The sequence below is a fragment of the Malurus melanocephalus genome, unplaced genomic scaffold (assembly GCF_030028575.1).
Source record: "Malurus melanocephalus ecotype Western Australia unplaced genomic scaffold, MMel_1.1 scaffold_125, whole genome shotgun sequence".
NCBI lineage: Eukaryota > Metazoa > Chordata > Aves > Passeriformes > Maluridae > Malurus > Malurus melanocephalus.
Genome location: NW_026623357.1, coordinates 773,564 through 788,224, shown reverse-complemented (window position 1 = coordinate 788,224; position 14,661 = coordinate 773,564). Strand labels below are relative to the sequence as shown.

Genomic DNA, 14,661 nt, shown 5'->3' with positions numbered 1-14,661 from the left:
GAATGACCCTCGGAGAGAAGAGCCCTGGGAATGTCCTGTGCTCAGCTCAGCCTGGGGAAGGGACATCTCTGCTTCGTCTTCCTTCTTCTCAGCAGTTTTTATTCACTTTCAGTYGCCTCCCTCTCACCTTCCCCGGCTCTTTTCCCTCTCCCTCGTTGTCATGGGAACATTCACTATGCTAGTTAAATCACACCATTAAAATATGCTTCCCATGAGAGTGGTGGGAGCTAATATTGATCTAGCTCCTGCTGCTGACTCAGGGATATGGCTGAACCTATAATATCCCCTATTTCTCCTTTTAATGCATAATGCAGCGGTTTCTTTCACCTTGGGCTCTGTGCTGAAGGTGACACCCGGCCACAGGGATTTACTTCGACTCGCTTCTTCCAGTGTGTGGCCCAGCTGAAGCATTGGGAGGTTTTAAACCACCTTTAAAAAATCTGTGAAGGGAAAGCAGACAGGAAAAAATTGCCCTCCCCAGGCACGGTGATGGATGTTTGTGTGCCAGTGGTGAGAAGTCACTCAGATTAACCTGTCAGCATCCACAGCCACGCCGTGTGCTCCGAACAACTCCGCAAATATATCCAGCTCTGTCACAGGAACGTAGATGAAAGGCAAATAACTGCCTTAATATCAGGTGAAGCTGCRTTTAAGAATGCAATCACTCATCTCCATTGTCACTGACATCTGCTCTGCGTAATCAGCCCGTCGTGCTAAGCAGAGCGTGCTGAGAAAGATTCCTGAGTCACCAGGCAGGAGCAGAAGGTTTTACCTTGAGCTGTGAGCTTGCAGGAATGTTTGAACCATTAAGTGCTTCGGTTTCCCCGCAGTGGTTAATTAACCAGCTCGAACTTTATGAGAGTTTCCTGAATTTGATAGGTTTTGTAAGGTAAAGGTGCCTCTGGAATTTCCTTGTTTACCCTCCTCTCAGGAAAGTTTTGGTTTGGAACCGGGCTGTTGTACAAATAATTAAAATAGTGTGGGTTTAATGTGAATGGTATTTGCAGCTGATGCTGCATTTTGCTGTGTGGCTGATACACAGAAATGGTATTTTAGAGCCTGTGCTGAACGGACCTCTGTTAAAAAACACTCTTTGCTGAGAAAGCCATAAATTTCTGGCATATTTGTGTGCGGTGTTAAAACATCTGCGTGGAGCCCATTTTACRTCCTAACTCCCTTTGTGTTTGACCTTCCCAGAAAAAATCAGGCAGAGATATGCGGATCTCCCGGGCGAGCTGCACATCATCGAGCTGGAGAAGGACAAGAATGGGCTGGGGCTCAGCCTGGCTGGGAACAAGGACCGCTCCAGGATGAGCATTTTCGTGGTTGGGATCAACCCCGAGGGCCCCGCGGGCAGGGACGGGCGGATGCACGTCGGGGATGAGCTCCTGGAGGTAACTGCTCCCTTCTGCACCAGGCAGGGCTCGTGGGCATCCCTGTGTGAGGAGAATTAATCCACAAAMACCAGAGGTTTATGTACAAAAAGGARAYAGAGGAGYCCTGCAACTTTAYTAATGAATAAAGGGAGAGGTCSTGGGCATTTCMCATGGGGTCTCTCAAATTCATAGAGGACGCAGCCTCTTTTATCCAAATTTCCCCACTGCAGTTCCCTCTCTCTTTCCCCTTTGGCTGAGGTACTTGAGAGGCACAGACTCCCCAGAACACCTGATGAAACCCCTCATTCTATCATCCATTGCCCCCTTTCAATATCCATCTCTGTGTCTCTGCTCTTGTAGTCTATTAACACAGTCTGGGGTCAGTCAATAGTGGAATTCCCATGGAAATCCTTCCCATAGTTTCATTCTATCTCCCAGTATCAGCCTTACCCCCAGAGTCAGAGTCTGTTTGTAAAGACACTCCCTTCTCTCACTCCTTTCACCTGCAACCCTAAATAAAGCCTTTTAGAGGAGCCAGGTTGTCACCGAAACTGCGGGAAAAACAAAAACTCCCACAACATTTTTATTGTTAGAGAGTCAAGGCATTACTTTATTTTCTGGCCAAGACATGCCACAGAAATCATTTCATCCTCACATAACCCAGATATGCAGGGAAAATCATTCCGTGACACAAGATTTCACAAGATTTTCCCCCAAAATTTATACAGTCAAAACCCAGAGAAGTTTATTGGTTCAATGTTCATTGGTCCAGCATTTGGGTTCCTGTTGGATCTGGATTTCTTTGCCTCCAGTGTTAATTAGGTCCTCCTCATTATCTTTCTTTTCTCAACCCTGGGGTTTCAGACCATTCCAGTGGTGAGGTTTGGAGCTGATGTTCTTGATGGTCACTGGTGGTCACTGGTGGTCACTGATGGCCATTGATAGCCCTTATCTTTTGTGCCACTCTCTCTCTGTTGAGATGTTCACCTCATCAAGCTTCACCTGGTGGAACAATGCCCTACAAAAAAAACTTCAACACCTTCCCCCCAGGGCAAAAGCAAACCAGATCATTGACTAAAATTATATAAAACAATTTTTTAAACTGGACTATTTTCCACCGAGGTGGCTGGGTGAGGTTTGTGCCAGCTGAGAACTCGGCCTTTGGCAGGTGAACAAGTTTGCAGSGAAAGGAAAATCACCAGCCCGTGAAAAGCAATGTCTTGTCAGCGAGGTCTGTGCTCCCAGCATGTTCACAGCCCTGCTGAAAGGCAGGAAGGGCACAGTAAATCAATCCTCAGAGTGCATATGTGGTTTTACAGGCAAATTCACACCTTTCCTTGAAAAAAAAAAAAAAAAAAAGCCCAAACCCCCTCGAGGTTACCATATGTGTTTTTACAGATGACAGGGATATTCCCCGTCCTGGAAATAAATTTCATGCTATCGTCTGTTTTGATCTGTTGCGATTTAAAAAGCTGATTTTCTGTAGTTGTGTCTGGCAGGAGCTCACCCACGAGGCAAAGGAGCTCGTTAGCAGGAGGAGGATTTTGTCTYCACTTTTTCTCCAGTCTCCTTGTTTCACCTTCAGCCTGGAAAGGCAGCATTTCCTTCATTTCATSTGCTCTTGGGGCTGCTGCAAAATGACATTTTGCTGCAGTGACTCCCCACGTTCTGGTTGTTTCAGTGGTTTAAGGAATTCGTCATCCCTGGGGATMTTCCCCTGGCAGGGGGACTCACTGAAATCAGGGATTTGCTGACCTGCTGCTCCCCGTGGGTGGTGCTGCTTTGATCTTTCAGCAACTCTCTGTGCAGTCAGAAAACCACCTTTTTTTCCCATTTCTTGTCTTGAGAAAGAGCAGTTTGACAGCCTGGRGATACCCTGGGAATAGTCAGAATTGTCCAAGCATTTGTTATTGTCTAACAGTTCTGTAGTTCTAGAGTACTAGAAAGACTTTTTTTTTTGTTGTAAAAGCACCATCACCTGAAATATATTTCATTTTAAGCGTGAGGAAAGGTACAAAGTTCTACACCATAATRGAGCAGGGTAGAAAAATTGCCTTCTCCTTCAGGATTAGTTTTTTTCTATCCCTGATGTTGAATTCTAATGGTGAGAAAAAAGGAAAAATCGTTGAATTTTGGGTGTGCTGAAAGAACTCATGGTACTCTTTTACCTTTTTACCATGTTCCTGGTAGAGCAGAGGATCTAATGTTAAATTCGTGGAAGATGCAGAATCTGGGATTAATCCCATGTCCCTCAAGCCTTGGGATGTGCATGGGTGAGCCATGGTACAAGGAGCATTCCCCAAAGTGGTGGTGTTGCCCTCATTCATAAATTATAATAATAATAATAATCTCATAAATTGGAGGTTTTTTTTTCCTTCAGTAGAAGGAAAATTATATTCTCCATCTCAAAAATGCCAAGTTTTGAATAAGAAAAATTGAGGAGACTTTGATAACTAGCTTGTTTATCTTTTCAGTCCGATTTAAGGTGTGCAAAATTCCTGTAGGAAAGGATAAATTGAGACATCCTGCATTACAAAGCAACAGGGTGGGCAGTGGGGAGCTGACAGAACTCAGTCTGGCTCTCACCTAACCGCGTGTTTTTGGTAGATTTGTGTCTACATCTTGAATTCCACCTCAGTTTTTGGTCCTGGATTGTGTCATTGAGGAAAGGAATTCACACTTTGAGCAGCCTCTGGCATTTCTGCACTGTCCTGGATGCCCCAGGGATGGTCCTGCTCCATTAAATCCCAGGATGCCCCTCTAGATTATTGTGCAGATGATTCCCTGAAGCTTTTGATGGCTCTGAGGTTAATGGGGTGGCCATTCAGGCTGATGGATATTACCTGTTCGTTTTCCTTTGGAACTGGAGTTTGATTGGATTAATTGGAGGGTGTGGGAAGCTGCCAGGCTGCTCAGCCCCTTATCCATGGAATCTTCTGCTGAAATAGCAGCTCACTTTTATCTTCTTCATGGGGGCATGGTCCAGGCTTGGTTTCACAACCTGAGCATCGAGGAAAATGCAGGTCACATAAAAAACCTGCGTGTGAGCATTACTTTTTAATCTCCCTTCAGTGATGTATTTTGGATGGGTAGGTGGCTGAAAAAAAACAGCTTTTTGAGGGAAGAAGATCCTTTCATCTTGCTTTTATACATGTGGGAAACCAGCTTRGGTCAGGATTTGGTCTGAATGTGCAGAAGAATGTGTTTTTTACAGGGCACAAACACTGCTTTTCCAAGCAAAGGAGCCATCTGTGGTGCTCCAGCTCTCCTGCTGCTTTGGTGCAGGTGTCTGCCCTGCTTCGTGCCTTGTCTGGGCTGAATCCTAGGGCTGCTGCTACCCAGCATGGCCCAAAAAGGTCACCTGAGCTGTCCCTGAGCTGTGATGGTGCCCAGCATGGCCCAGCAGTGTCACCTGAACTGTCCCTGAGCCCGTCCTGCCATTAGGTTTTATTCACACTGGATAATCCACCTGCCATCACCATTATTATCATCATCATTATTATTTTTATTGTTGTTATCATCTCTCCATGAGGGAGTCAGCTGAGTTCTGTTAATAAACCTGGCTGCTCAGAGCACTGCTGTGTGCTCAGGGATTGATGCTGGGATGCTCTGCCACCTCTTCTGTCCTGCTGAGGATGGGGCAAGACCCACCTTTGGATGTGGAATTTCCCCTGCCCATGGATGAGATGAGTTTTAAGATCCTTTCCCACCCAGCCCTTCCTGTGTTTTATTCTGTGAGCCCACAGCACCTCTTGAAAGAGCAAAAGCCATTTTTAGAGTCAAAAATCGCTGTGAAAATCTGCTGTTGTCCATTCTGGGCTGTTGCCCGAGAGACAATTATTACATTTTATTTCTTTATGCCATTTTTGTCATAGCTCAAAGCCAGAGAGCTGTTGTGCTAAATGCATTTTTATTGCTATTTTATTTTAAGGTGCTTAGATAAATAGAAGTTACACTGTAATAACACTACAGACACAGCAGTGTTGTGCCCAAGTAAATGAGCCACTCAGCCAAATTCACAGTGCCATTTCCCCTCTGAGATGTGGGGGATTGGCATTTCATTCTCASTTTATTTGTTGTGGAATCGTRGAAYRGCATCCCAGAATGGTTTGGGTTGGGAATGACCTTAAAATTCATCTCATTCCATGGGCAGGGACATCTCCCACCATCCCAGAATGGTTTGGGTTGGGAATGACCTTAAAAAATTCATCTCATTCCATGGCAGGGACATCTCCCACCATCCCAGAATGGTTTGGGTTGGGAATGACCTTAAAAAATTCATCTCATTCCACGGGCAGGGACATCTCCCACCATCCCAGGGTGTTCCTGAACATTCCAGGGATGGAGCAGCCACATCTTCTCTGGACAAACCTCTCCAGCATCCTTTTGGTCATTTCAGAAAGGGCTACAAACCCTTTTTTCATGTGTTTTGTGTGCAGTTTCCTGGCTCAGCTCAGGTTTGGGTGGTGATTTTAAATCACCAGCAGGTAAAGCTGAGAGGGGGAGGTCTCTGAGCAATCTGTGCTTTGCAGTGTCCTTTCTCCTCTCTCCCCAGGTGGGGCAGCCACAGGGATCAGCTGCCAGCTCAGAGCAGGATATTTTCTGTCCTTACAGATTTTATGGTCTGCTGATCCCTTCAGATGCTGCACATGTTTGAGCCTGTGCCCAGGAGGAATTCAGTGAGCAAAGGGGAAATTCGCATTCTAATTAGTTCTTCTCTCCAATGTTTTCCTCGTGCTTTATTATTTGGTGTACTTTATGGGGTTCCAGTGTATAAAATTTGACTGATAAAAAAAGGGTTTGAAACTTTTCCCATTGTTTCAGAGAGTCTGGTTGTGTCTCGAAACGCTGCAATTCCTGTGGTAAGAAGGAACCCGGTGCATTGTACAAAGAAATAATTATTACAGAAAGCTCAGCCAGTATTTTTACTAGCTTTGGGGTATCATTTAACTTGATTTTCATAAAAATCAGATGATACTAATTTTATGGGTTGCCATTACTGCCACGTAGTAAAAACAGTGTGGGTTGGGATTTTTTTTTTAATATCCATATCTAATGTTTCTCTTCTGCAAATTAAAGTTTGAGAAGCAAACAATCCTGGAGATTTTTTCCTCTGAACCCAAGAGCTCAGATTTCAGTGAGTTTGTACTTTCTGCTACTTCAGGGCCTGAAACTGTAAACCCAAACTTTTGTAGGTGAAGGCAGGGGTACATTTGGGATCTGTGATTAAATCTGCCATAAAGCAATGTGTGATTCCATTAAACACTGACMTTGTGTGCTGCCCTGACCTCGTACCTGTTTTTATCTTTCTCAGAGCTCTGCTGACTTCYCAAGGAGTTATGGAAAAAGACATTTAAAGAAGAGTTGGGGCTGATTTAGATCAGTTTATTTCTTCTGCTAAGTTGAGGCTTTGCTTCTCTTTTCTAATCTCTAAAGTAATCTTTTCTAATCTGAAAGTAAAGCTCAGATTTATGGGTTTTGACTCACAGAGTATTATTTGGTTATTCTGACATGTTACTTTATTTAATTTGAAAGATTTTAAATGGTTTTTCTTCTGGAATCCTGGATTTTATTTTTTTTTGTTTTATTTAAGTAGGCTTTGGTACTTTGCTCATTACTGTGGTATCTGCAGCTAACAGAACATTAATTTATTTTGCAAAAGACAGTGTACTTCTTTAAAAAAAAAAGAAAGATAAATTAATACCGGGTGTAATAATTTTGTAGGACAGTCCAAAACCTTGTGGAGATATATTACTTTGATTATGCTTTCATTTTGGAGTAATTAAATAATTATAACTTAGAGACCCAGCTCACAGCTAATTAAATTTTGGACTATTTGATACATGTAGTGAATAGGATTAATTTAGTCAGAGTAAAGGCTATAAATTTTAATCTAAGAAGTCTGCTGTTTAGGAAAATTGATGGTAATTTAACTAAATCCAAACAATTTGTAAAACATACACCATTCCCAGTGAACAATTTATTCTTGAACTTAGAGAAATTAAGTCAACAAACTCACCAAAAATTTTCAAGTTGAGCTTGAAGCCAGAATGCAGCTGGGCATTCTTCATTTTTGCCACTGGGTTTTTAAATTGATCTTTGATGTTTGAAGCATGAGCAGGATGTTGCCACCATGGCAGTTGCAGGCAGAACCTTCTAAATCCCTTGGGATTTATTGGTKTTATTCCCTTGCAGACCTTTTTGGGGTCCCTCTAAAAGCTTTGCACTTCAATCTCAGTGAGTAACAAGTGTTGGGGGCTTTATTCTTGTCCCTGCATTGTCCTTATTTAACTGATGACCTTGCACCCTGTTTTGACCCACTGAAAATAAAATAGGAATAATGTCAATATTCCCAGTGTGACCGACTGGCCCCTATCACACCAGGCTGGAAGACTTGGCCTGTTCCTTCTTGTTTGAATTAAAAAAAAAAAAAACTTCTAAGATCACAAACCCAGAATCCAATACAAACATCTGCAGTAACAAAAATCCCTTCTGTAGCCATTCTGAATTGTTGCTGGGCTCTGCTGTCGGTATTGTTTTAAGCAGCGTTGGTGTATCAGATGTGAATGTCAATATTACRGTGTAAATTCAGAGTGGGAGGACAAAACTGCAGTGTTGAAGCASRGAATTGKTTAGGTTGGAAAAATCCYCTYRGTCACCGAGTCCASCTGATGCCAAGGCCACCACTGATCCCTGTCCCSAARTGCCACATCCTCAGGGAYTTTAAATCCTCATCTCCCTGCCTCCCCATCCTATTTCCTTCAGCAGAGCTGAGGATTCAGCACAATCCCAAAAGCCATTTCTCCTAAATGGCCAGGAGTGAGTGTCTAAACATCTGTGCTGCTGTCACATCTATATGCTTCTCCTCAGATCAAGCTGTTTTCCAAAAATCTGGGGATAATCCTGAAAATCCATTCAAGGGATCTGTAGGGAGAAAAAAAAAATTCCTCATTTGTGGTTTACTAATGACAGTAAATCAGCTTTGCCTTGGTTCCTGYTTCATACAGATCACATTTTTGTGATTTGCTGACCACATTTTCTTTGAGTCTTATCTCCTGATCATCCCGCAGTCAATGTGGAAGTCTTGGTGGTATAAATTCAAACAAGGTGTGTAACTCCCCCACTTACATGAAAATCCTTTTCTTTTACCAGATAAACAATCAGATACTGTATGGAAGGAGCCACCAGAACGCTTCTGCAATCATTAAAACGGCCCCATCCAAGGTCAAGCTGGTTTTCATACGGTAAGAACAGTTCTGATCAAAACTTTTGTTGCACTTTAGCCTATTCCATGCCATATTTACATATTTAGCCTGTTCTGCACATGCTGAACTCTCTGAGTTCTCTTTGAAGCTGAACAAGCCTTTTCCCTGATTATTCTTCTTGGAACAATTGAAAAGTTCTCCGTAATAATGTAAAAAAAAATAAATCCAGTGGGATTGAATGCTTATTTGAGGGGTGTTTGCTGATGACTTGAGCTGCTCCTCTTTGGAGCTGCTTCTCCCAYAACTCCTAAAGTGCTTTGGGATGGTTCAGCACTGGGATGGAGAGTGCAGCTTGATCTCCCAGACTGCCATGAGGGGCTGGAAATGGTGCAGAAGGTTGGGATCTCTGGGAGAGGAGCAGGATGGAGCACACAGAGCAGGGGCAGGGTGGAATTCTGAAGGACACCTTTGTGTGGGCATCAAAAGAGGATTTTGGAAGTGAGCACGGGCTTGTTCGTGCAGAGGGGAAGCCTGGCTCTGCCAAGGAGCTCTGGGATGGATTGTGTGGGAGGGAATATGCTAAAACATCCTTTCATCTGCATAGAAATTACATGTGGGCATTTTCCTTTTGCTCTGAGCATGAAAATTTTTCCCCTTTGTACATGAATTGAAGACACCTGCGTGCATTGCCTCAGCAGTGCTGCTCTTGTGGCCCTGGCTGCCTCTTTCTCAGGACTCCTCATGCTTTAAAAGGCTGGAATTTCCCAKATGTGTATTTAGGAATAAATCCCAGCTCTGACTTTCTGTGGGCACTCACCCCCTGTGCCATTTTATGAGGTGATCTTCCCACCAACATCTCCATCATCCTTGATTTTTTTGATTTTTTTTCACATTCCTGGCTCACCCACAGCCTCCCTGCGAACGGTGCAATCATCTGGGGGGTGAATGCATGTAATAAATAACAAATAAATAATGAAATAGTAATAAATGTGTGAGTTTACAGCCGTGGCTGTGCCTGGGGATGATGGAGGAGCAGCGTTAGCACCRTGAGGAATGAGCTGCTGTCCCTGGCAGCCCAGAGGATCTGAAGGAGATTGATTCTCCTGCCTGCAGCTCCCATGTTCCTCCCCCAGAAATTCAGCATCCCATCCCACCCACACCATTATTTAACTGCCTGTGGAAAATGTGGCTGCTTGGAGGTTCCAGAGGCAAAAAAACCACAATTTTTGGGAGCCTGAGCCAAGCCTGGTGCTCCAAGCAGAGCTCCAGGGAATGGGCTCTGCCAGCTCCAATTCCATGGACTGAACACCCTTGGTGTGTGTTTTATGTCATAAAGGCCATGTAGGTTCTTAGCTAAAATTCTCCTTTTCAGATTGTGGGTTTCAAGGCAAGAATTTATCTCWAATATTCAAGAGATACCAGGAAGAAATACCCCATTGAGGGATTCTCATTTCCATTTCTCTGGAGTTTAAAAAAAAAAAAAAAACACGAATTTCTGCTTTAAAATGCTGCTGCTGAGGTTTATAAAGTTCTATCCTCCCAGGAGCACATTTGGTCTCTGCTCTCAGCCTTTCACTGACAACTGATGGGTCTGTTTGCCCAGCCCAGGCAGCCTCTGGAACAGCCATAAAAAGGAATTCTCCCACTGAGAGGATGTCCTCAATAACTGGATCACTGCCCCAAATGTGGGGAGAAAACCAACATCCCTTGGGTTTGATGTGTGGTTTCAGCAAAGCCAAATTAAGCTGTCTCTCCCAAATGTGGGTTTTAAGGAGAAAGGAGAGTTATTTTCTCTTCTCATGCCAATTTTGTTCCATGCCAATTTTGTTCCATGCCTGCCTTCCCTCCACCTCAGACCACAGAGCCAGTGGATGATTTTTGGGTGAAAACATGAGCTGGGGCCTTTTTGTGCCTCTGGATGAGCTTTGGCTACTTTATACCACAGCAAAATGACAGGGACTGCAGGAGCTGGGAGAAAAAAATCATCTGGTCTTTATAAAAATACAAACATTCTCATTTCACCAGTGAAAAACCTGAGTGGATAATCATTTTCCAGAATGATATTATTTTCCAAAATTTTAATTTTCCAGAAACACATCAATCCACGGCCTAAAAAAGTCCTGACTGAGCTGACCTGAGGCAAAAAAGCCAAATTTTGGAATTCCTGAGCCCTCTGTGATACATTTTTTCCCTGAAATGGAGGGTGCTGAGAGCTAAACCTGCTGCTTTCCTCTTGGAAGCAGGACACAGCAGTGAGGTTTTCCCATTGCTGGTGTTTTGGTTCATGTGCAGGGCAGGGGGATGTTTCCAGAAACTCCTTAATCAGTTGTGGGAGAAGCCCAGAAATTCCTGGGCACGGAAAAGCCTCTCTGTGAGAGCTGTAATAACTGTCATTAAACAACTTCACAGAATGGTTTGGGTTGGAAGGGACCTTAAAGATCATCCACTTCCAACCCCAAATATTTTTTTTTTTCCTCTAGAAAAAGATAAAGGATAAAAAAGGTGTCCTCAGCCTTTTTGACTTTTTTTTTGCTAAAATCCTGGCTTAAAAAAAAAAAATCTGTCCACCCTTTTTTACACCCAGGTAATGTTCCAATTGCATTCCCACCCTTTCCTGGAATTTTTTGCTGATGAGACACAGTGGAGGAGCTGTTGTGAGAATCACAGACATCCCCTTCTGTCTGAAGGCTTCTCACTCTGCTTTATGAGCATCTTTTCCTCAATTAAGTTGACGATGATTATTTAAAACAGTTGATTTTGGCCAGATTCCAAAATATAGGTCTTAACACAGCCCTGCCTCCCAGTGGTCTCATTAATTATTTGAGCTTCTAGGAGCATCTGAAAGGTTTGCAGTTCTGGTGTCACTTTTCTTTTTTCAGGGAGSAGTAAGGGATGTAATGTCTCAGTTACCTTTTCAAATTCTTGGTTTGATTTTCCAGGAAAAATTAGCCAGGTAATAAATGAGAAAGGGACTTGCTTTTTGTAGGATTATCTGTGCCCCAATTCCCAAAAATAGGATGGGTTTGTACCCGTTGTGGGTTTTGTTCGTGTGTTGTAAAGTGCATCGTGAAACAATATAATTAGATTTTACATCTGCAACAGGAAATCCACTTTATGTCAGAATGCTCTTTTGCAGTGAGAATTTTATGATTCAGCAAATTCAATGTTTTCTCCATGCTCAATTAACTGCCTTTAATCTGGTTTGGTGCTTCAGTGTTGGTGTAATAAGCACATCAAGTGTAGCTGAATGCTTGAATCCAARTGAATTCCACTGATTTCAAACCACCCTCCCATTATTTGGTTCTGAGAGTCGCTCTTTGCTTTACCTTTATCCCTTAAATAAAATTCTCTTGTGCTGTGATGGAACACAAGAAATGCTTTCCTAATAAGGGATTTTTGTGATTTAAATACCATCTGTTATCTGTCCGGAGCCCTCCCACACTGCAGCCACTGCTCTGATATTTTTGATTTTTGCTGATGGGGTTTCAGCTCTCTGGAACARCCCACAGGACTCTGTCTCTTCCATTTCCAGGTGAAATCTCCTTTATTTGTGGTGATGTGCAAAGGAGGGAGTTCCTTTCAACTCCAAGACTGGGAAAGCCAGGGCAGTCCTGGGTTTTTCAGCACTCCCCATTGCTGTGATTCTGTGCTTTCAGAGCCTCTAAAAGAGACATTTTACATTTAGTGCCTCTCTCAAATCCTGTCACGCTTTAGAAATTATTTTTACATTTGTTCAAAATTCAAACCGACATAATTGGCCGTGTTTTCAGAGCACAAACTCCTGTTTTCACTTGCTTTGATTGTTTAACTTCTTTCATGTGGGGAAGCTTTAAAAATCAGCTCTTGCCATGCCCTGTGTGTGTGCAAGTTTGAACTTTTCCTCCTCTCTGTCCTACACATGTGGCGACAAGAACACAGTTCAGGAAGGTTTGGGCTCCTTCTGCTGACCTAAAATTCAGTTTATAGGAGAATGAGCTGTTCATTTAAAATATCTGAGTCCCTGTGGCTGGAGGGGTGGGGAGGAGGTGGAGAACAAGACGGCTCTTGCTGCTGCAGGAGGGATTTTTTGGGAAGCTGCTGCCTCGACCCAACAAACCCTCTGTCACCTGCAACTCCTCTTTGCCAAAGGAACTTCTAGAGTGAAAGCAAAGATGAGAAAATGTGAGATCCTACCCTGATTTTTTTTTTTTTTTTTAAACTAATTTAACAAGCAGGATATGGACAGTATAAGTTTTCAATAATCTGCAGGATTTCATGTCCTGCTGTCAACTTGCAGAGCAAATATTTGTTCCCTTGTTCTGCAGCTCTGTGCCATCCAAGATGTTKTGTCACCTCATTCAAGCCTTTGGGGTTTTCTCCTGGTTCTGGGTGTACTTTGTATCCCCAAAAAGCACCCCCAGCCCCTTGCAAAGGTGCTGTCAGATTCTCCCTCAGTGTTTTTAGGCTCTGTAGCTGCAGATGCTTTGGCAGGAGGGGATGTTCATCCCCCTTAGCTCAGGTATCCTGAGGACATCTGGGTGTCTGTGAYRTCTCAGAGCTGTCAGGAGCCCCCARAGAGCAATTCAGTGTGTCCTGGGATGAATTAGGTCCTTTGGGTGCTGGAATTGCCCCTCTGGGTGAGTCTGGTTTGGGATTTCTCTTGGTTTTGCCTTTCAGCATCCAACTACAACTTCCCTTGTATGCCTTGTGAGGCTTACCTGGAACAGAGGCTGGACACAATTTGGAGAATAAAATAAATTCTGTTTATTGCAGGACCTTCAGGGCAGTCCCCCCACACCCACAATGGACAATGGCTCACGGGTTTTTCACCCTTTCTCACTTTTGTCCATTTGCACATTGGGACTGAATCCTCCAATTGCAGCTGCAGCCAATGCAGTCATTGACTGGAATTGTTTTGTGTAAAAATGGGAGAGCAGGAGCTCAGCACTGTCTGTGGAGTCTGGAGTTAAACACTGAAGGATCACAGGGGTACAGAGATATGGAAATAGAGAAGATAAAATCCTGAGGCATCACCTCAGTGTTCCTTCCTGCAGCAAGAAATGGGTATTCTCTTCAGATTTATATTTACATGTGGCTGTCTTTAGGCTTGTTTTGTACTGAGTTTTTGTGGCAGTTAAGCCAATAATAAATGTATTTATCTTTGCTTGAGCTGCAAAGGTGCAGACAGAGCAGCACATCAGGAGTTTTCCTCTTTGGTCTGTGAGACAGGATGGGGAATGTCCASGGCTCCTGTTCAGACTAGAAAGAAGCAAAATGCAGTCAGGAATGAAGGCTGAGTCTTAAAAAGCCCTTAACCCCAAGAAATATTGAGCACCAGTAACTGAGAGCAGCTTTTTTGGAGGTGGTTCTGGAGCAACTCTTGGCAAATCTGTTGAATGCTCGTTTGCAGTCRCTGTAATTTGAATATCATGTTCAGACTTCCGAGCTGTCTGCCCCTGCATCAAAGGAAAATGATTGCTCCTTTTAGCTGTAAATAAATTCACGTTGCAGTCGAGGACACTTGTGGAAGTRGAGAGCAGAAACAGCAATTTATTATTAGATCTGTCACTTTAAAATATATTCCCACTTTGATTCTGCTTTGAAGCATTCTCCTTTGAAGCAGCATTAAAGTATTTAAATATGTACGAGTCCTAGCAGGGGGAGATTACAAGTTGTGACACTGTGTAACCTTGGGTTTTTTTTATATTTTTGCATTTTTTTCCCCCCAGGGAATTACCATAAGTGGTTTTTGTTTGGTTTTTTTTTTATTGCTTGGAACAAAAATGACCATCCATATAAAGCTGCATAAAGATATTTACCCACTGATGGGGGAAAAAAAAAAACCCTGAAGGTGTGTGTATATGAAGTTTGGAAAATTAATTGCACGCCAGTTTGACATGAAGCAATTTTTTGGGTGTTTCTTACCAAGGTTTATATATATATACATATATATTCCTTTTTATTCCCATGTTTGCCCCTAATTGCACAACATGCATTTTGCATTGAGAGCTGCAGAGAGTTGTCGATTTTCTATTAATAATAAAATATTGTTAGGAAAACCTCTGCAGTCAAGGAAAAAAAATCTCCTGTGCTGATTTATT

General features: G+C 43.1%; 1 protein-coding gene across 4 annotated transcripts in view; it reads left to right on the top strand.

The window, feature by feature from the left end:
* The window catches only part of PATJ (PATJ crumbs cell polarity complex component), a 140,012-nt gene that overhangs the window by 82,778 nt on the left and 42,573 nt on the right, over positions 1 to 14,661 (top strand). For 3 of the 4 annotated variants that reach the window (XM_057370398.1, XM_057370400.1, XM_057370401.1), the window contains exons 27-28: positions 1,198 to 1,394; positions 8,529 to 8,620. In XM_057370398.1, the coding sequence (XP_057226381.1) occupies positions 1,198 to 1,394; positions 8,529 to 8,620 (289 nt within the window). The remainder of the gene's footprint in view (positions 1 to 1,197; positions 1,395 to 8,528; positions 8,621 to 14,661) is intronic. The other variant, XM_057370399.1, reaches the window with a different exon arrangement.